Source organism: Electrophorus electricus, chromosome 7 (genome assembly GCF_013358815.1).
Source record: "Electrophorus electricus isolate fEleEle1 chromosome 7, fEleEle1.pri, whole genome shotgun sequence".
Lineage (NCBI taxonomy): Eukaryota > Metazoa > Chordata > Actinopteri > Gymnotiformes > Gymnotidae > Electrophorus > Electrophorus electricus.
In genome coordinates, this window is record NC_049541.1 from 2,451,351 (window position 1) to 2,473,047 (window position 21,697).

Consider the following 21,697-nt stretch of genomic DNA (forward strand, 5'->3'; position numbering starts at 1 on the left):
TGTGAAAGCAGTCATTGGATGTTTAGAACATTTCACTTCTGCAGAGTGATTGATGCCAATTAGATGATTCAATTATAGTGTTTCTGTTGGGCAAATGTTGCTTGCTTTCACTTTTCTCATGCAATGCAGCAATTTAAACTGCTCTGTGTGTGCGCACGCGTGTTCATGTCCAGTTACCAATGCAGCATCTCCGTTTCCATTAGCTGGATGAAACGTGGTCATATTCAATGCTAATGAAGCGAACAAGTCATTGTAACCCCAAAAGACTGTTCCTAATGCATCCTTTAAGTTCCGTCACGTCAAAAAGCAAATTAAAACCAAAATGGCCATGAAAAGTCGGTCCTAGACACAGTACATCGTTAAAGGGGATCCATTATTGCCACTTTCCACTAGTTCATGCTGCCCTGGAAATGGGTGAGGGGAGGTGTGACGTAAAGCACAAAGTGCTCACATCACTAACCCCTGATTTACCCAAGTGAATCACAGCTATAACGTTTGGTCTCACATTAGCTACATGTTGAGTTCATCTTCAAGATCTTCAACTGGAAAACTAATAGCGTTAGCCTTACTGTAGGTCCTGCAGCAAGTAAAGCCACTAACACGCACGCGCACGCCCTCTGTCCCTCCATGTATAGAGGAGCCAAACCTGAAACGTTTGTCTGATGTAGGCAGCCCACAAGAAACTAACTGGGTTGTCTTATATCACAGTTTGTGGGATGATTGGTACTCCAGACACCCAAATGTATGAGCACAAGCACTGAAAAAGTGAAGTTTTCATATGTCCTGCCAGTAAGCCTTTAAACTTTTATTACTATTTTTATTTTGAGTGGTGTGTTCTCTGCGTCCTGGCCAGTCTCAGCCTAGCGTTCACTGGGTGCTCTAGTGGCCCACTGCACCAGTGCCGTCCAACAATCATAAATCCATTTGGTCCAAATACCACAGACTTCAGCACACAAAGGCTTCACCAGTTCTTAAATGTATTTGCATTGCAGCCAAAGTATGTAGCAATATAAAGGCAAATGTTTTGTTTGTGTGTGTGTGTGTGTGTGTGTGTGTGTGTGTGTGTGTGTGTGTGTGTGTGTGTGTGTGTGTGTGTGTGTGTGTGTGTTCACCTTGCACATTGGGGTGTTCTTCCTGCATGTATGATGTCTTTCCTCCAAATGGTTTTCCTTTGGGGTGTGTTTGTTTTGGGTTTTGTTTTTTGGGGCGGGCGGGGGAGGGGGGGGGGTACTATTTTTTTTCATTATCCAATAATGCTGTGCAATGGATGGTGAGTGGAGGTAGCAGAACGTGTGTGTGTGTGTGTGTGTGAGAGAGAGACAGACAGACATCGATCCTTGGGCTGATAAATATTATTAAATATTCTTGTTGTGTTGCTGTCTCATACCATTACCATGCTTTGATTTTTTTTCATGTCTTTACTTTTGTTTTAGTTTATACATATACAATGGTCACACAAACAGATGACCAACTAATAATTAACTGTAAATGTACACCTTTTTCCAAATGCCACTTGAAAAGATTTTTAGTCTGGTGCCGAATGATGGGGTACATGTAAGTGAAACAGTCCGGAAGATGTGACTTGGTCTCTGGTGGAGATCGAAAAGTATTTGTCCAGAAGAAGTGCGTCAGTTTGGCAGAGTTTTGGTTTCAAACCAGTTAACATGGGGAACTTTAGATATTAGCAGTGTTAACTACATAAAATTTAAAATTCATTCTCAAGACAAGTATGCTAGCTACCTGCTGGCCATTGAATGTTAATTGCTGTCATGGATACCAGAAAGTGTTCACTTGTATGAATGACTGAAAAGTTAAACAGATGATGATTTTGTAGATGTATGTTCATGCCTGAGCAAGTTTGTTTTGATTAAAACATTTAAATCAGTAACTACTGAGGAACCAGTTTTGTTTTTTTTAACATAGTGCTGTTTTTCCAGCATGGAGATTCACTGTCTAATTCTCCATCACACTGCCAATTAGATGCATTAGGTTACTTGCATAGCACAACTGCAAAATAAATAACATTTTTAAAGAGGGTCATGTGATGAAATGATAAAAAGACCCTATAACACGAGACGGAGAGATTTGTGTAGTCTCTGTGATCAAGATGTAGCCCTGGGATCTTAAGTGGTGTGGTAATCTGAGAAACAGTGAAGTCTCTTGTTTCCGTATTCTGGTGTATTTGAGTAGCAGCCGTTTTTTTTTTTTTTTTTGGTTTTGCGCAACGTGTTGGCATCCGCAACTTGTAGCACCTCTAAATCCGCATAGTGTTCAGTGCATGCATTTCCCCTGGTGTGTGTGTGTGTGTGTGCTTGGCTACGATTGCACTGACCCTCTGCTGCAACCACTGGATCAGCTTCCCTTTTCACCTGTCGTGTGTGTGTTAACCTGACTATTTTGTTGCATTCAACATATTGTACAATATTCTGATAGTAAGATCTCATTTGCCTTCATGAGTCTTTGAGAGAAGTGTTTTATTTTTGTCAAATAAAACTGCACATATTTTTGTATGTGCAGTTTCATTGCAGATAATCAAGACCATGTTTTCCTTTAGTTGAAAAAGAAACAATTTGATGTTTGTAAGAAAAAAGCTGTCCAGCTACTTTCATTTTCAGCACCATTTAAACAAATGATTATCATGAAGAAAACTAATATTGCCTTTCATCATGTGATTTTTTATTTATTTATTTTTTTTTAAGAAGCTTAATGAATAATATTGAATTCATAATCAGGTTAAAAAAAAAAAGCCAGCCTGTGTGCACGCATGTGCACATGCTTCCCCGCTCCATGGTTGTGTACATGTGAGCTCTTCCTGACCAGCCGTCTTGTGGCATGCTCCTTTATCACTCCTCATCTTCATCCTGTGCTTCCTCTTTATCCCATTCAGCCTTCCACCTTCAACTCCTCTGCTCCTGGCCTCCCATCTACTGGCTCCCGTCATGGCCATGATGGACGGCTTGAGCCTGTTGACCCATGCGCCCTCCCTCTTCGCTGATCCCAAGGGCGTGCACTTTTAACGACACGAGTTAAAGCCTTCTTTACACGACTTTGCTCAACATACTTTTCTAAGAAGCAGTGTTCACACAATGCTGACATGTTACACTGTGCTTGGCGAATATGCAATATTAGGACTGCTGAACTGGCATTTTTCCCCTCTCGGTCCCATAGTATTGATAATCTGGGTAAACCCAGGTGTTGCTGGGATTATCCAGTTGGTTTTATTACTGTAGTGCTCCTTGCCTTGCCTTTCATTTCCTACATGTCAGCATTCCAGAAATGCCCTCAGAGTCTGCGGTATAGTGACATGTCTTGCGTGGTTGTATTATTTACTTTAGTGTCATTTAGAGAGAGCATGTTGCTGTAAAGGATACAGCAGTAATCGGCTGACATGCCGCACCTACTAGTCAGTGAGAGCTAGATTCTCTCAAGCTCAGTGACTGAGAGATGGGGCCACCATAGACGCTGTACAAACACAAAGCTAAATGTTTATATATGTTAGATTTTCCTTGGAAGAATTTGACCTGCCATGGTTTTTGCATTAAAAGCAGTGTTAGGAATTTACTCTGTTACTTGAGCTGAAACAGTGACTCAAATAATCCTTGATTAGACATTTCTTGTTTAAGTGTTCTAACAATGTGAGAATTAATATGGAAAACTGGACACTTTGAAAGACACACCCACTCTTTGGCCAAGTGACCAATCTCTGCCTGCCCCTGTGACCTAATTGCATCTTTTTTCCTTTTTTCTTTTCTTTTTTTAAACATGAAACAATTCCCCCTCACAGATTGTTTACTGAATAACTCCTTTTCTGGCCAAGATGTTCATTCTGATTTCTTGAATCGACTGGATTGTTTTCATTTCCATTCAGACTGTCATCTTAGGCTACCAGCAACCTCGTGGTTCTGGGTCTCGGTTCTGTGGGCCTGTGCTCTTGAGCTGTAACGCATTGGGCCCAGTTCTCTCGTGCCTCGTTCAGCTGATCAGGTGATACCCAAGCCCATTCCCGAGCTGAGTCAGAGGGAACCCAAAACTGCAGCACCTAGCTCTCCCGTGACCCAGAACAAGATCTGCTGAGCTACACAGGGCCTTGAAACCCAGCGCTGATGCCAGGGTATCTTACAAAACAGATGTGAAGCAAAAGGACTTTCTCACATTTGTTACTGGCCAGTAAATTCAGAAACAGTATTTCACTAACTAATGTGGACTCATTTATTGAATTATTTGAATAGTTTTTTTTCATGCACCACAAGAATTTCAGTGTTGGAGTGTTTTTTTTTTAAGGGAAGGTGGTTTGGCTGAAATGTAATATCAGTTTTTACAGAATTTTAAGAAGGGAGCAAGATGAAAATCTAAAAATTGATTAGAAACAATCAAAATAAACGCATCAGTAAAACTGGTTGTTGCGACAATTTTATTTACTTATTGTAATTGTTTTAAAATGATCCATGAAGTTGGCTATTGTTTTTAGACTTGCTGATCTACTAAGAAAAGTGTACTGTTGACACTGGTCATGTACTCTTACCTTTCACTGATTTAATGAACCAAGTCAGCTTTTATTACACATTTTCAAAACTAGCTTTGATGTTGGCCCTTGTATTTGCGTTACTATGGTACTTTTGTGAACTGTAAGCACTTTTGCCATTTTATAAGCGCACTCTGCAGTACTGCCATAAAAGGTGTTTCTCTCCAGAGCTGAAAACAGAAACAAATCACTCATTTCTTAAAGCTCCTTTTGGCTAATTTCTCGTGCCACAGCCGACAGAAGTAGAATGTGCAGAGTTGGCACGTGCGTAGAGGTTTAGATGGGGAGTCGAGTGCCAAAGCCCCAGTGCTGTCCTTTACCGTTCATGGATATCAGGACTTGAACTGCTGCCCCAGAAGTGAGCTGGGCGCCTTTCCAAGTGGGTGGTAGCCTTGCACTGTGTCTGGGTGGGTGGCGACAGTGAGCAGGGGCGGAGACTGGGACAACTATAGCTGTTGGCTGGGAGCTGTGGGGAAAGTCTGCAGAGCAGCCAGGGGTCTGACCGGTGGCAAACCAGCCCAGAATGGCAATCCAGGGCCTTGCTTTTGTTTGCTTTTCCTGTGTGTGTGTGTGTGTGTGTGTGTGTGTGTGTGTGTGTGTGTGTGTGTGTGTGTGTGTGTGTGTGTGTGTGTGTGTGTGTGTGTGTGTTGAACTCCAAGTCTTAAATCCTCTCAGGATGTTGAACTTGCAGCATTACTTCTACTTCCTCTGCCATTCCTGTACTATATTGTACTTGTACAAGTCTCATGCTAGTCTGAAGTGGCAAAGGTTTTGAAACGTTGCTTCCAGTGTTTGGCTCATTTATTTCAAACTGTACCCGTCTTGGTGGATTGCGTCAGGAAGTTGTAATGACCAATCTAAACATTGGAGCAAATTGAAGCCCCACTAGCTATGGTCTGAACATGAAGGAGATCCAGACACGGAGGGCTGCAGCTGTCTGTGTTGGACCACACAGAAGGAAAATGTCAATCACCAACCACTTCTGTTTGACAACAGAGAATTTGTTTTGTGAAGGCAACAAGGCAAAAAGTTAAATGTGGCATGTTTTTGTTGACTGCAAATATAGAACGAAACTCATGCATTTTGTTGGAAGTTTTCAATATGAATGTTATATAGTATGTGATGTCTTCGACCATGTTGACTTTAGGTGTAACATGGCTGCATGACAAGCAAAGAGAATTTGCATTACTCAAAGGGGGGGGGAAACATTAAATAGACATTTGGGGGTGGGGCTAGTGTGTTTGTTTATTGGAGATGGAGCATAGAGGTCGTGGGCCACAGTGAGAGGTCTGTTCATAGTGCTCCATATTGTACTAATGAGAGTCTGTGGGTAAGACTCCTCTAATGCTACATTTGGCTACCTCTGTAACATGACTGAAATTTTAAGTTGCTCTGGATAAGGGCATCTGCTAAATGCTTATATGTAATCCCATTCCTTATCGTAATGCACAATTGTCATATTTGGACTAAATGTCGGTCAGTTTTTAATTCTGATCTATTGCTATGCTTTTTAAAATCATTACTTACCAATATTGATAAAGGACCGGAATACATTCCATGATGGCATGTCCATGTGGGTGGGTGTGATGTAAAGCTGTACTGTGCATATGCTAAGACTGGTTGTCTGTTAAACAGGAAATCCTATGACCTGAGTTGTAACACTTCACCCCACGCTGAAGTATTGATTACCGCACAAAAGAGTTGCTTCTTCTCCCCCACCTCCTCTCCAGGCTCCAGTGTGAGGGTAATGACTCAGCGCTTTTTAGGCTTCGTGGAAATAACATCCCCGCCCTACCCCTTTTTCACACGAGTCTTAGTGCTGTGTCATCTGTACAACTCTGCAGGGATGTGGGGTGTGTGTCTCTCTGCGTCTGCCTAAATCTGCTAATTGGCCTGTCTGCACTGTTAGATGCAGCTTTCTTGCTGATTTCACAATGTTTCTAGCTTTAGTCAAGAGTGAATGTGAACCAGACTATTTTCCATTGTAACCATTTTATTACATACTGTACTGTTCATATGCACTGGATGCTTGACTTGTACCTCATATTGCGGAACGGGGGGTTGTACATGCACACTGATGTAAGCTATCTGGTCAGTAATGTGATGGTGTTAGTGTTATTAAACACTCAGCTGCTCAGCATGGAAGCCAGCCCTCGCGTGAATGTCCTGGATCCTGCAGAGCTATGTTGATCCTTTTTTTTTGCATATTTTGCCTTTCGTTCACATTACACCATGTGCCAAATGTACAGGCAATTTCTCTCGGTGCAGGAGTCAGATGTAAAGCTAAAAAGTGAAGAAAATAATGATGCTTTTATGTCGCTGCATGGCTGTTCATATTTTCCTGCTTCCCTGTTGTGAGAACATGCTTGGAAGTGGTACTGCAAACTAGGCCTATTGGAAATACTTCTTATGGAATTTTTGGTGCACTGTGTGGCAGAAGGGAAACCAAGGTCCTTCTGGTCAGCTAATGAAGGTCCAGCCACTTGTGTACTTCCCTCTTCTCAAGGCACTGGTGCGACTGTTCAGAATCACGCTCGATTTGAAATGGTGTTCTGGCCAATTTGAGCTTCTGGGAGATTTCTTACTTCTGAACAAGGCGAGTGTTTAAGTATTCTTCTTGTCTGTCTTGACCTTGAGGCACCATGCGTGTTTGTGTGCGCATTTGTTTCTAGACCAATAATTAACATGTTGTCACATATTTGAGTTGTTGTTTTTTTTACATTTTCCCCCCCATGGGCTTTGATGCAGGTCTTGTAACACATCTGACCTGCTGTATAAGAGGGTGGCTGTGTTGGTGGGAATCACTTTTGAGGAGTGTTGATGTGGTTGTGCCTGCAGAGGTGCTTTTGCGGAATTTGAGTCCTGAATCCAAGTGCGTCAGAGCAGCAGTATATATAACCACTGGGGTCTTTGATCAAAACCCAGCTAGGCCTCCACAGCTTAGATCCAGATGAAAGTTCTACTAGATTTTTGTATAACCGCGTTTTCATTTTCTCTAAATGTTTCCCTGTGGCATGTGACAATTAGTTTTTGAATAATCTTGTTTAAACAGCAGTATAAACTAGATTCCTTTCATCTGATTTTTTTTTTTCACATTTTCTTTGCTTAAATATTTAATATGTAGATAATGAATACGTCCCTGAAGTCTAACTTAAAAGCTGTAACCTTGGCTTAAATTTTGAAGCCCCGCGTCAGACGTGCGCTCATTCAAGTGTTCCACAACATTTACGTCAACATAAGAAAACCCCTGGTGCATAACCTGGTGCTGCTTATGGCACGTGCAAAGAGCCGTGCTGGACCAGGGCGGCGCGAGCAAAGTCTAATCTGAGCCTTTGACTTCCCAGGCCCAGGATGAACCCCATGAGTCGTGGCGGCCGCAGCTAGGCAGACGCCGCACCATGGCCAAGCCGGGGACCGACCGAGATGGAGCCATGGTGGAAAAGACGGCTGGGAAGAAGGTAACGCCACCTGAGTTACTCTATAACAAGCCAATTCTAGCAAATGATGATAACGATAATAAGAACAATAGATATGATCATAACTGATGTAGTAACTAATAACTACTACTTCTACTACAATGTTGTTAATATAGTAGTAGTAGTAGTTGTTGTTGTTATTATTATTGTTATTATTATTGTTATTATTATTATTATTATTATTATTATTATTATTAATAATGTAGTAGTAATAATAATAATGTAGTAGTAGTAGTAATAATAATAGTAATAATAGTAATAATAATATAGTAGTAGTAGTAGTAGTAGTAGTAATAATAAAGTAGTAGTAGTTTAGTTACTATATCAGTTATATTTATATCTTCTATTATTATTAACAATTATCATTAATTTTGTAATATCTAAATCATGTTCAGTCTTTTCATTTTCAGTGTCTTAGATGTGGGACATGTTCATTCCATCTTAATTTGAAATATTTAATTATCGGCTGTGGAATCATGGTCTTGACTTTTTGGTTGCAGTATTAGTCCAGTATTGGTGAACTCTACCACGCTATGAATTTAGTAGTTTTAATAATAAATTTACATCAAGATGTGTTTGCCATTTCCATTCCTTCTTCCCTTCTGCAGAGCAAAGATAAAATCTCTCCGTTCGCCAAAACTCCGAAGCCGGATCGGAGCGAAGTTGCAGCGAAGGAGGGGAATCCCAGGTCTTCCATGAAACGCAAGCTGTCCTTCCCCGTCAGCCCACCCCGGAACGATGAACGCGACTCAGACACAGGTCAGTTCCCGGTGCCAGCAGAAACTTCCAGCAGCTCGCCTGCGTCTCGGTGCCACCCCTTGTGGTTGACTTTGGAACTTCAACACAGTAGAGTGTTAAATAAATAACACCCCCCCCCCCCCCCCCCCCTTATATAACAGTTCACGTCTTCAAATCCGTGTGGAGGACAAGGAAATACAATTCAGATGTGAGAACGAGAGGAACAGCAACAAAAGTGACCATTTTGACTCATCGTTTAGTTTAACAACGGTGGAGAGGGAAATGTCTCTGCTTCCTGGGTTGCTGCTGAACTGTGAGCAAAGGAAAAAATTGGCTTTTTTTCTTTTTTCATCTTCTCTTTACAGAGGAACGTAAAGCTTTAGTGAATTCTTCCTAAAGACGTTTTACATTTGGCTAGTGTGTGGAAGTTGGCAAATGTTATGGCTGTCTGCAGGGTGTTTTATTTGTTAGTCTGAAAGCAAAGAAAGTGTCAATTTTGCATCCATTTAGCTTTCCCCATGCTTTGCATTGCTTCTCTCTTGAACCGATTTAAGATTATTCCGATGGTCTGAAGGTGTAGTTATCGTAATAGTAGCTGTCGGCACAAGTCTGCCTCCAGTCTCATTTTGCTGTATGTAAGGAAGAGAGAGCCAGGATGGTCCTTGGAGATTAGTTTGTGCCCACGCTGCATAACCGAGGTGATCTCTCTTCCCCTTCAGTGCTGAAGCCCTCTGCACGCCACGTCCTGCCCAGTGTATTTTCTGCTGATTATCTGAGCAAAGGGGGAGAGCGAGTGGGTGTAACGCAATGCTCTCCTCTCCTGTCCACCCGACCCAACCCTTTCCAATTCTCCTCCACCACCCCACCCCCCCCACCCCTTACCTCCCTGCTTCTGCACCGTAGATGACTCAGACCCCGGCCAGTCGAGCGATATATGGGGAGAGAGGTTACTTCCTCCCTGCAGGATATACGCAGGTAACTGCCTCAGCTGACCCCCGTCGTGCCTCAGCCGCGCTGCATCGCGGCCGATGGGTGGGGGGGACTCGAGCCATTCCGCAGACTGCCGAGCATGGGCGCGTCAGCCTCAGACGACCCCCAAACGCACCCTCCGCCTCGGACAAGCTCGCATATACCCCTCTTTCGTTTTTTTCTGCATCGATATCCTGGCCGAATGCGGTTGTTTCCAAATACACTAACTCCTTTCGCATGACGCTTCTTTCCACTCGCTCTCTGCATCACTTAGTGCAGATGCTGTAGTTGCATTACGTGGTCTTCTCAACGTTGACTATGAGGTGCCTCACCCTGGGACAATGAGAGAAGCTGACGTTTTTCCAGACATGCACACGTGTGCACATTTTATCTGCAGCATCCAATTTACATGCATGCCTGTTGGTAAACACAAACCCGCGGGGATCGAGTTAGATGGATAATGCATGTGTCCCGTCAGGCTAATGGCATTTTTCTTTTGGGCTTAATTTTTGTTGTTTATTTTGTCTCGTTTGTTTTTGGTGGGTAGTAAGTAGTGGCCTTTCAGAGGGGCAACACCATTCAGAAATTTAAAAGGCGCTTTCAAACCTGGAGACCCAAGCAGTGCTTACGACAGAGTTCAGGGTCTCTGACGATCTTATCTTCACACAGATAAAGACGGTCCTGACAAAAAGAAGGTGAAGAAGGAGTCTGGGGGCAAGAAGTCCACGCCCGTCAACATTTTGTTCGGCTACCCCCTGTCTGAGCGCAAGCAGATGGCGCTTCTGATGCAGATGACTGCTAGAGACAACAGTCCAGGTGAAAAGACTGCCGAGTGGGCAATGTTGACATGATCTACGCGTGCTCGTCTAACCGCTCTGCTACCTTTGCTGGCCTGCTAAGCCACTGTCTCGTGCCGTAATTCTTCAATGTTCTGAAACCTCCTGCAGCTTGGGATTTCCTGATATCTGCTTCTGTTGAAGTTTACTTTTTTTTCTCTCTCTCTCTCTCAGATTATAAAAAACATTCCTTGAAATGCCATCTTACTATTACCACCCTTCCTAACTGACAGAGTTCTCTCTTTCAGGAAGCATATTTCAGCATGTCATTTCTTTTTTTTGTTTATGTTCATGCATACATGCACACTAACACGCACATTTTAAAGCAAATAAAGTAATACCCATGTGCCTAGCTTAAGTAGGCACAGTGCAGTGTTTAGTGTAGTGTTGTCAAGAGACAATTTCTGAGTCTGGATTTGAAGACGACTTGTCCACCTACTTCCTGTAGCAGTTGCCAGATAAATTTAGCATGCAGTAAATCCCTAATGCTTTTACTCACCTCTCATGGCTGAAGTCAATCACACAGCTCAACAACCGAGCGTTAGCACGGGATACTGAAGCCGCGAGTTGTGGATGTTTTCCTCATAGACTCTACGCCGAGCCACCCCTCCCAGGCTCCCGCAGTTCAGAAGAAGGTGCCCAGCAGTTCCACGTCACGGCAGAAGGACAAGGTAAACAAGAGGAACGAGCGGGGAGAGACCCCCCTGCACACGGCCGCCATCAGAGGCGATGTGCAGCAGGTGAAGGAACTGATTGGGCTGGGCGCAGATGTGAACGTCAAGGACTTTGCAGGTACGACAGCCTGGACAGTGGAGGGCAAAAGATGATGATGATGATGATGATGATGATGGCGCAGAAGTGTAGGAGTTATTGGTGGGGTGGGGGTGGGCGGGTGAGATTTTTGGATCACACCAAAAATCAGAAATGCACTTCCCAGAAGCAGCTCACACTTTTAAAATTGTAATATTCTTTTTAAAAATATTGTTAATATTAATGGTTCTTCTTAATGACTGACTTTTGTTCTTGTAGGTTGGACACCCCTGCATGAAGCCTGCAACCTCGGTTACTACGATGTAGCAAAGGTTCTGATTGGCGCGGGAGCGGAGGTGAACACACAGGGTTTGGATGACGATACGCCTCTTCATGATGCCTCCAGCAGTGGACACAAAGATGTAAGTATGTTTGCAGTATCAGTCCTAGAGGACTTGTGCTGAAAGCACAGAAATGTTCGGGCTAACAGAAGCGACTGTTCAGTTATTTGTGAAACAAAACATGACGATGCTAAGTCTGCTCTAATTGGTTTTGGTAAGCCTTTGCATTTTTGAAACGCTTTTAAACCATGTGGATTTTCATAATCCTCTAATAATATTTAACACCTTACACTGTCTGTCTGTAGCCACTGTCGTTTCATTATTAGTTTAAATGGAATTACTGAATACGGCGTAATAGTTTCATAATTATTTGCCATAAGATAAACCTAATAAAATTAGAATATGTCTGGGGGGGGGTGTGGGGGGCGTGGGGGTGTGTAAGAATTGCCTGACTTTACCAAATAATAAAATTGCGATAATGCTTTGCTATAATCCTGTCGGTTCTCGAGTGTCTTTGTGCCAGCTGACTTGTTGACCGTCTCCAGATTGTGAAGCTACTTTTGCGGCATGGAGGAAACGCCTTCCAGGCAAACAAGCGGGGCGAGCGGCCAGTGGATGTCGCAGACTCTCAGGAGGTTGAGCAGCTTCTGAAGGGGGAGATCCTGACATCTGACCAGGAGGAAAGCTCTTCAGGTACAAGAACCTCCATTAACTGCTTCGTGTCTGCCTGTCTCTGTCTTGGATTGTTCATGTTCTGTGGATTGTGCTCATAAGCTCATATCACAACAAGCATAAAAAAACCTTCAATTAAAATATATCAATTATAAAAAAAATAAACCTACTGCATCTTTTCTTTTGAGCTTGAGTAATTTTCTGTTGTATCCTTTCCTTTATGCTTGAGAGAATGTTGATTGCCTAGTTACTGATTGCAGCCTTTTTGCTGTTTTACTGTGTTAGAGTCTGAGGATCCTCCATCAGTAAACCCCTCCAGTGTAGATGAGAATATGGAGTACTCTGATGCTGAGAAAGACTCCGATGGCAAATCGACTACGGTGAAGGCCTCATCTTCAGTGTCGGGTGTAGACGAGTACGAGTTCAAGGATGAGGAGGAAGAAGAAGACCTGAGCAAGGCACTGAACGACAGACACATACTGAGGCGAGAACTGCGGCAGAGAGAGAAAGACGAGAAAGAGCAAAACCATTACACATCCAAACAGTGCAGCAAGAGTGATCAGGCGACGCCAGGGAGCAAATCGAAAAAGCCTAAATCGTCCCGAGTCCTCTACTGCAGCTCAGACAGTTCAGGAGACGAAACGGAGACGCTGTCTGAGAGGAAGTGTTCACCAGCCGGGTCAGTCGGTACCGATTCTCACAAAATGGAAAGTAGGATGAAGAAGGAGAGTTTAAACCTCACACCAGCAGAACAGAAGGAAAAGGGCAAGGTGAATAAGAAGAAGAACAAGAGCCAGAGCAAAAACAAAGAGAACCAGGAGGTTCGGGAGGATGGGAAAGAAAACAGCAAGAGTCTCCTGTTTTCCGTGGCAACAGTGTCCGACAACTCCGAGAAAGGTGTGCGAGAGGAGGATTCTTTCAAAATGTCTTTTAGCCCAAAGGATGATTCATCAGTGCACCTCTTTCACTTGTCTGCTGTGAAGTCTCCAAAGCTGAATCATGGTCAACCTGACAAGCAGACAATTCCACTGAAACAGGAAAATGCTAAGACTTGTGTCTCTATTGGAGATGGACCCATGGACTCCGTCAAGTTCAACCACTACACAGATTCTGACTATTGCACGGAAGGTTCCAGCAGTAAGGGTTGTAAGCACAAGGAGAAAAGCAAGCATCATCATAAGGAACTCAGCATGGATGGAGATGATGGAAGCTCTAGTCCCTTCAAAGACTCCAGTCTCAGCAGCAGTATGGATGGTTCTGAAGGGGTCTTCAGGAAGACTGATAAAGATGGAAAGGTTGTGAAGAAGCATAAACTGAAACACAAAGAGAAGGATAAGTACCGGAAAGAGTATGAGGCGGAGAGGAATCGTCACTGGCCAAAAGAAGTACGGAAAGATGGACCTAGGAACATGGAGTTTGATCGGGAATTTTGGAAAGAGAATTTCTTCAAAAGTGATGAGCACGAGGAACTTGTGGGCAAATGTGAGACTCCGGGTAGCTGCTCACCATCAAAGTCTCTTGACTTGTCACCAGTTAAAGAAGAGAAGAGTGCGTCAAAAGACAAGCATTCAGGCAGCAACAACGGTAAGGAAAGGAAACCAAAAGACGAACGAGAGAAGGACAAAATCATAAAAAAGGAGAAGAAAGACTTAACATACAAAGAAGAAAGAGGAAAGGATGGGAAGGGAGTTGAAAGTGATGAGCGTCCAGAGAGTGTCCTCGCAGTACGAAAGTCTGAGGACCTACTTCCTAGTGCTGCTGTCAAAGAGGAGTCGGAAGACAAACTTGTTTCTGGAAATTTGGTTGATCAAAATCAGGTGGAGATGGAGAAGAACGCTCGAGAGAAGAGTGATAAACGTCTGCCCCCAAAGGATAGGGAACCTGAGAAACCTGACAAAAAACACACTGACAAGGAAAAGAAAATAAAATTGGAGCATTTGCCTGACAAATCTGACCTTCATAACTCTACAGATCGATGGAAGGAGAGGGAGAGATTAACAGGAACTTCCCATTTTCCTGTTGATAAAATTCACAGAGAGAGTGAAAAACTTAAAGTCGTGCCTGTTTCAAAAAAGCATGAGGAAAACAAAAAGAACAAGGACAGGCTTGACAGAAGAACTGAGAAAGATCGTCAAGAGAGAGAACATTCTTCTAGTGAGCACAGGGACAAAGATAAAGCAAGCTCTGAAAAGAAAGGGAAGGCTCCTGAAAAACTGAGTGAACATGGCAAAACTGATAGAATCAAAGAAAAAGAGAGAGAAAAAGAAAAAGATGCTGACAAAAGAAAAAAAGAAAAATCCAAAGATGCAACTCTTTCCTCCTCAAGTTCTAATCTCAAGCTTCTTTTAGAAGAGAAAAAGGCGTACGTATCTGAGAGCAATAAAGCAGTAACCTCAAAATTAAAAGAAGAGGTCTTGAAAACCCCCGAGAAAGACCGGGACAAACGGGACAGGGATCGAGATTCTGAAAGGCATCGGGACCGGGAGCGTGACAGACACAAGGAGAAAGAAAAGGATAAAGACAGATCACAGCAGAACAAGGATGGCAAATTTACCAAGGTAAGGCCTCCTGAGTCCGACTCTGACCGGTCCAAATCCAAACCCTCACCTGCACCAAAGGACACCCGTCCCAAGGAGAAGAGGCTAGTTAATGATGACCTCATGCAGACTAGCTTTGAACGTATGCTTAGTCTCAAGGACCAAGAGATTGAGCAGTGGCACAAGAAGCACTTGGAAAAAATAAAACAAAAGGAAAGGGAAAGGCTCAAACAACGACCGGGGACTGACTCTGGCAAGATGAAGAGCAAGGATAAATCAAAAACACCCTCCTCAAGTGAACCGTGTGCAAGCAAAGAACTCTTGCGCTCTAAAAGCTCGGACACCCCAGAGGGTTACAGCCGTGAGAAGACCCTAAAGGATGTCACAAGTGCAAGAACACTCTCACTAGACGCTAAGACGCTCTTGTGCTTTGGGAAGACTGGTCCAGTATTGGAGAACACCCTCAGTCGATCTCCAAGACCAGAAAGTGAGCGATCTAGTGTCATGTCAAGATCAGTGTCAATGATCTCAGTAGCCAGCTCGGAGGATTCTTGCCAAGCTACCATGCTAACACCTAGGCCGACTGAATATGATTCAGACCTCAATCTGGAAGCGTCAGATTCCCAGCCTCCTTTCCTGCAGTCTTCCCATATACTTCAGTCCTCCAAATCACCAGTTGTTCAGGATAAAGATACGAACAGTCTTCCTGACACGGCTCTTTGCAGTCGAACACCGGTGTCAAGCAGGCATGCGTCTCCTTACTTGAGAGCTATTCTGGATGAAGATGCTAAATCTGCTCCAGTTGAAGCAGACAGACCAACTGAAGAATCTCAGAGAGTTGGGGACATTGGATATGGCAGTGATGAACACTGTAAGGTCCACTCAATTGATTCTAATGCAGCACCTGTACAGGAGACCCCAGCTAGTCAATTCTCTGTACTGACGCATCTTCCCAGCGCTCCATATGAAGCTGAGCATTCTGCTAAAGCTGAGGACGAGGACAGTCCTGTAAGCAGCCAGTTAGGATGTGCAGCCGACTCCCAAGAGCCCTACACAAAAGACCTTGCCGTTCAGCAAGTTTCCCTGTCGCAGGCCAGTAACTTGCTGCTGGCAACAGTAGAACCCAGCAAGGTCAACACAGATGCTCCGCCAGAACAAAGGGTAAAAAGTCAGCTTGACAACTCCGATACTGAATTGACAGAAGGCTTGAGCAAAGATTCTTTGTTGGCACCCGTGTCCCAAGTTGCGTCACCTCCACCCTCACAGCCACTGCACTGTGTTGGTACCAGAACACCTGTGCATTCCAGTAGCCAGCAATTGGATGCTGCATCTGAGACTAACAATGACCACTTGGCAAGAATAGATGTGGATACAAGACCAGAACCAAGTGAGAGAAGTTCATCAGTGTGTCCTGAAAACAAAATGGAGGACAAAATTGTGGAGAACGTTCCTGGAGGTGGCAGAATGGATTTGACAAGCAGCCCAGGTCCACCCTTAAGTTTGTATAGAATCAGTTCTGATGAATCTAAAACATTGCTGTGTGCTACTAGTGGGGTCAGGGATTCTCAAGAGTTGGTAGAAAGGCCTGATTTGAATTTACAAGATGATTGTAAGTCTGGGCTTCCTGATGAGAATACAAGTACTCATGATACACAACAGGAGAAATGTGACCCTGCTTTGCCCCTACCTTCATCTGCGAATGTGTCTTGCTGTGCAAGTCCTGAACAGCCATCTGAGGAACCAATGGAAGTATCTGAGGAGAGTTCCGAAAGTGGACCCGTCGATACGAAAGTAGAAAAAGCACCATCCTCTGAGGACATGATTCAGACCTCGTCCATCACAGAGTCTAAGCCAGATGTAGACACAGAGATGCCAGAGCAGCTGGCTGTTGAGGAGAAACCTGCAAAACTAGACCCTTCTTCAGATGGAGATGAGAGTCAGAGCTGCACTGGTGTTCAGCGTGATCCTCAGACAGACTCGGCCAGTGGAGACGCCTCTGGAAACTCCTCCCCTTTGTCTGTAGTGGACAGAGATAGTGATTCATCTGGGGCCAGGTCTAAAGTCAGACTCCTGGATGATGACGTGGATATGCAGCTGACTCATCCAAGGAAACGAAAGATGCCCAGAGTCTCTCCTCCAACCCAAGCCAACCTCTCTGCCCAGCAGATCAAGGAGAAAACCCAGCAGTCTTTGGCAGCAATCGTGGACTCGTTAAAGCTTGAAGAAATTCAGCCCTACCAGACGGAAAGAGCCAACCCATACTACGAGTTCTTGCACATCCGCAAGAAGATTGAGGAGAAAAGGAAGGTGCTTTGTAGTGTCACCCCTCAGGCACCCCAATACTATGATGAATATGTCACATTCAATGGGTCCTACCTACTTGATGGGAACCCCCTCAGCAAGCTCTGTATTCCAACAGTGAGTTAAAATCAATCATATGTGACTCATTCATAAATTGAGACAAAGAAAATTGATATATTTAATTTATTACTTGATTAGTTCAACATCTGGTGTCCGAGTGGACAGACTGACTTCATAGACAAATAATAAATCTATCCCAATAAAATGTCATTTTCTTACACTGTGAGAAAGCTCTTAATAAAGTGTTTACTCATTCATTTGTGCACTTCTTTAGATAACTCCACCACCCTCTCTGCCGGAGCCTCTAAAAGAGATGTTCAAACAGCAGGAGGTTGTTCGCATGAAACTGCGTCTTCAGCACAGCATTGAGAGGGTAAGTGGCTATCCTAACATGTTTAGCAGTATAGTAATCCAGTAAGGGTATACCTTGTTACTTACTTTCCAACAGTCCAGTTTGGTGTTTCCATTAAACATAGACCTGATCGAACTCCTTAGTAGGGCCCTACTAAAGGGGAACATTTGTTGATTTAATGCATGTAGTGTTAAAAAAAATAACAGATTTCCTACATTTTGGAAGATAAATGTGCAACATTCACAGCATTTATTCAATAACACCTGGCTAACTACGCAGATAGGATAATTGCTTGGCTTTGCCAGGCTAGCCTGCCATGCTAAGCTGGTAGGTTAGTTTAAAGGCTGAGTCATAAGCACTGAACATCCAGTGATGGTGTTGGGTTTCATTCCCTCTGTCAGAGATGAAAACGCTTGTCTGTGTTTTGACACATGCAGCTCTCTGCGATGTTTGTAATTCCAACAAAATGTTTTTGTGAAATCTTTTAAAATCCACATCAGAAATAAAAATGAGAACTTGAGCAGGTTAAAAATGCAGTGTTAGCCACATTACTACTTTTAGGAAATCCACTGCATGACCAGGTTACTCATCTCCATATCAGCAGAAAAAGCGATAAGCTTTTATTTAATGCCAACAATACATTAGAAGACTTTGGAACACTATTGAAAGACTTCTCAAGAAGTCTGACGCTTCACAAGACAATGCGTCATAGTCAGTTTTTAGTCGCAGACTGATTTAGCATAGACTGGGATCACCATTTGCAGGAATGCAAATGGATTCATTTTAAGATTTCTTTTGGAAATTTACAAGAAAAGCAACAATGAAGCAGAAATGGAAGCAGCTTTTGGCCACAGCTGTGGATGTGGGTGGGTTGGGTGCCGTTTGTTCTGAATAAAATGACCAAAAAGACAAGAGATGTGGCTTCTTGGGCTTCCCTGGAATATCCTCCAAGTCTCATCTACCCCCCAGAGATGTTCCTGTAGCTGCTATGCTGCTTCCTGTTTAGTGCTGGAAAGAGCTCACCTGTTGATTGGGGACAGTCACATCTCTGTTTGCATGAGCCAAGACAAAAGCTTGTGATTTTAATATTAAATGTTGGTTGAGTTTATCAAAATGGTAAGACAAGAATTTTTTTTATTATTATTTAAAAAAAAAAAAAAAAACAGCCTCCAGACAGTTATCCTGACCAACACATGGTGGAGACAATGGCCGAGCACCACAGCCCGTTACTTTACTCCAACGTTGGAAATTTGTCTGCGACATTTAGGTGAAAACACTTGAAAAGCCCTTTGATGTACGGCCAGTATTTAGACACGCATCTTTAAAAAAATAAAAAATTTTCCTGCATTTCACTGAAAATAAAATAGGAATAGGCTCATTTCATGGTCCATGGCATGATTTTCAGGGCCAAGAATTTGAGGGCACTGCTCATTAGCAAATCAGCAAGCACTCCATGAGCTGAGCTGTATGTGGGGGATCAGGAAGTATGCTAAATTTGTGTAGTGATGTGATTCCTCTGGGTTCAGATGTCAGTTTACCGGCAACAACAAACGAACGTTTTCTTTCCTCCCCACAGGAGAAGCTGATTGTGTCCAATGAGCAGGAGGTCCTGCGTGTCCATTATCGTGCTGCAAGAACGCTAGCCAATCAAACACTCCCTTTCAGTGCATGCACAGTCCTATTGGATGCAGAAGTATATAACATGCCCCAGGATGTCCAGGCAAGTTTTTACATTACTGCTTTTACGTTCGGGAATCTTCCAGTTTTATACTGGGACTGAACAATGTTGTTTTGATATCATTTGTAAGATCTTCAAAACACATTTTGTTTACGTAGCCTACTCTAAAAGATACTGTTACTGTGGTTGAGAGAAATGGCCAAATTGCTAGAGACCACGTGGATTTAAAACTAAAGGTTAAACAAAGTTGTCTCACATTTTAGCAGTTGAAGTGAATCCGAACACTAAATTATTTTCATAAATGGTAACACTTAGCCAGTATCTGCCTTTTCTTTTTTTTTTAAGGGGAAAAAAAAAACTTTCTGAACAAGTGATCCATTGGCTTTGTCTACCAGATCAAAATATCCCCACCAAGCCTTGGTGTATTATGAACCTCTCAAAAAGAGGATGGCATACTCATTAGCATACATCATGCCGTGTGTGTCTGTGTGTGTGCGCATGTGCACTGTTTGGCTGCATGGCAGGGGGATGATGGGAAGACATCAGTGAGAGATCGGTTTAATGCAAGGCAGTTCATGTCTTGGCTTCAGGATGTTGATGACAAGTTTGACAAACTGAAGGTAAGATGAGCAAATATAGATTTTTACTTGTGTTCATTTTATGTCTGAGTGTTTCAGATGTTTGTATGCCAGGTAGAATCCAAAGTTGCTGTAGCCCAGGTGTATAGTACATGTATTGCTCCATGTTGCACTGACTCTCTAAGGTATCTAAATATCAGATTTGGTCCCACCCCCCCCCCCACCCCGCCCTTCCAGACGTGTCTCCTGATGAGGCAGCAGCATGAGGCTGCAGCCCTTAATGCCGTGCAGCGTTTGGAGTGGCAGCTCAAGCTTCAGGAGCTGGACCCCGCCACCTACAAATCTACCAGCATCTTTGACATCCCCGAGTTCTACATCCCCCTGGTGGAGGTCAACGATGACTTCGACCTCACCCCCATATAAAGGTGGCAGTCTGGCGATGATGGCGACAGGCGGGTCTGGGAATGCTCAGTGCTCCCGTCCCGTCCCGTCCCATGGTCTGGACTCGGAAGGAGAAGAGGAAAACGGAGCACTTGTTTTGGCCAAGCTGCCTTGCACATAGAGCACACGTATGCTGGGAATAGCATAGAGCCTGGTCTTATATCATATGACCAAACCACTCCAGAGGTCTTAAATGGGAGGATGGAGAGAGATGTATAGATAGGAAAAACAATCATCCATCTCTGTAGATGAGTCTGCAGTACATTTTGTTTGTGTTTTTGTTTGTTTTTTTAAGTCGCTGTGGATTAGAGCGTCTGCCAAATATCTAAATGTACACGTACATGCTGCATCGCTTTATTGGGTGCGAGGCTCGTCTACAGCTTCCCGGTCCTGGGGCTTTTCTCTGCATCAGATCTCCTTTCACCGCCCTCACCTGATGCAGATGGACTTCCGAGATACGGATACTGTCTAAAGCGTAGATTTAGTTACTGGGTTCAGGTCCAAACGAAAACGCACTTAACCCGAATGTCTCCACTGGGGAGATGGACCTGCACAGAGCATATGCAGCCAGCAGAGGGCGATGGCCAACCTTGATGACCAGAGGGCGGGGGCGGGGGCGGGGGGGGGGGGGGGGGGGGGGGGGGGGGGAGGCAAATAAGGCAGTGAGGAGAGAGAAGGAGAGAAGGAAAGCAGAAAGAGGAGGGCGAATGTTCTGCCACTCCTCCGGTAGGGCAAAGGTCTCAGTCCAGTTTATTTCTAAATGTTCATGATGTATAGGTCGTGCTTTCTTTTCTTTTCTTTTTTTTAACTTATTTTATACATACTGACTGTGCATTTGTAAATAGCCATGTAATTATTGTTTTTAACTTGTAAAGAGAAAAGAACAGAAAAGCATAATTAAAGTAATGGATATTTTGATTGTAAACTTTGTTGTCAAATGTTTAATGGACCAAAGTTGGTTTTATATTGAGTGTCGTCCCTGTTGTTGATGTTCGCTTACCTCTTTAAGCATGTGTTTTGTTTTTTGTTTTTTTTTCAATTGTTTTGTTTTTGTTTGTTGGTTTTTTTACGTTTCTTCTACTTCTGCTGGTTTCCTTTTAACTTCATCACAGCAGGTGTTTTATGACTTGTGATTTGGATGCTGTGCATGCGTTGCAGGTTTGTACCTCTTTTCTGAACAGCTGTACCGTGGTGAGGTTTGTCGGCGGGCCTGCTTCTTTCCCGCCTTCGTTGTCTCCTAGTAACACTCACTTCCTGCGTGTTCCTTAGTAACACTCACTTCCTGTGTGTCGTCCGTCGTGTCTTGCGCACATCTAGAGGAAACTGTGTGTTCTCAATAGGAAAGAAAAACTTACTTTTACAGTTTTAATGTGAGATCACAACAAAACGAAACCTATTTTTTACAACATAATGCCTTTTGAACGATGTTCTAAAAAAAATGTCTAT

At 43.5% G+C, this 21,697-nt stretch overlaps 1 protein-coding gene across 2 annotated transcripts in view; it reads left to right on the forward strand.

The window, feature by feature from the left end:
• The window catches only part of ankrd12 (ankyrin repeat domain 12), a 29,927-nt gene extending 9,073 nt beyond the window's left edge, over positions 1 to 20,854 (forward strand). Inside the window, exons 2-13 of one of the 2 annotated variants that reach the window (XM_035528218.1) lie at positions 7,867 to 7,980; positions 8,607 to 8,757; positions 9,640 to 9,711; positions 10,375 to 10,521; positions 11,130 to 11,333; positions 11,571 to 11,713; positions 12,178 to 12,325; positions 12,590 to 17,259; positions 17,477 to 17,575; positions 19,131 to 19,274; positions 19,757 to 19,852; positions 20,048 to 20,854. In XM_035528218.1, coding sequence (XP_035384111.1) covers positions 7,921 to 7,980; positions 8,607 to 8,757; positions 9,640 to 9,711; positions 10,375 to 10,521; positions 11,130 to 11,333; positions 11,571 to 11,713; positions 12,178 to 12,325; positions 12,590 to 17,259; positions 17,477 to 17,575; positions 19,131 to 19,274; positions 19,757 to 19,852; positions 20,048 to 20,233 — 6,120 coding nt within the window. In that variant the 5' untranslated portion in view covers positions 7,867 to 7,920 and the 3' untranslated portion in view covers positions 20,234 to 20,854. The remainder of the gene's footprint in view (positions 1 to 7,866; positions 7,981 to 8,606; positions 8,758 to 9,639; positions 9,712 to 10,374; positions 10,522 to 11,129; positions 11,334 to 11,570; positions 11,714 to 12,177; positions 12,326 to 12,589; positions 17,260 to 17,476; positions 17,576 to 19,130; positions 19,275 to 19,756; positions 19,853 to 20,047) is intronic. The other variant, XM_035528219.1, reaches the window with a different exon arrangement.
• The last annotated feature ends 843 nt before the right edge of the window (positions 20,855 to 21,697 follow it).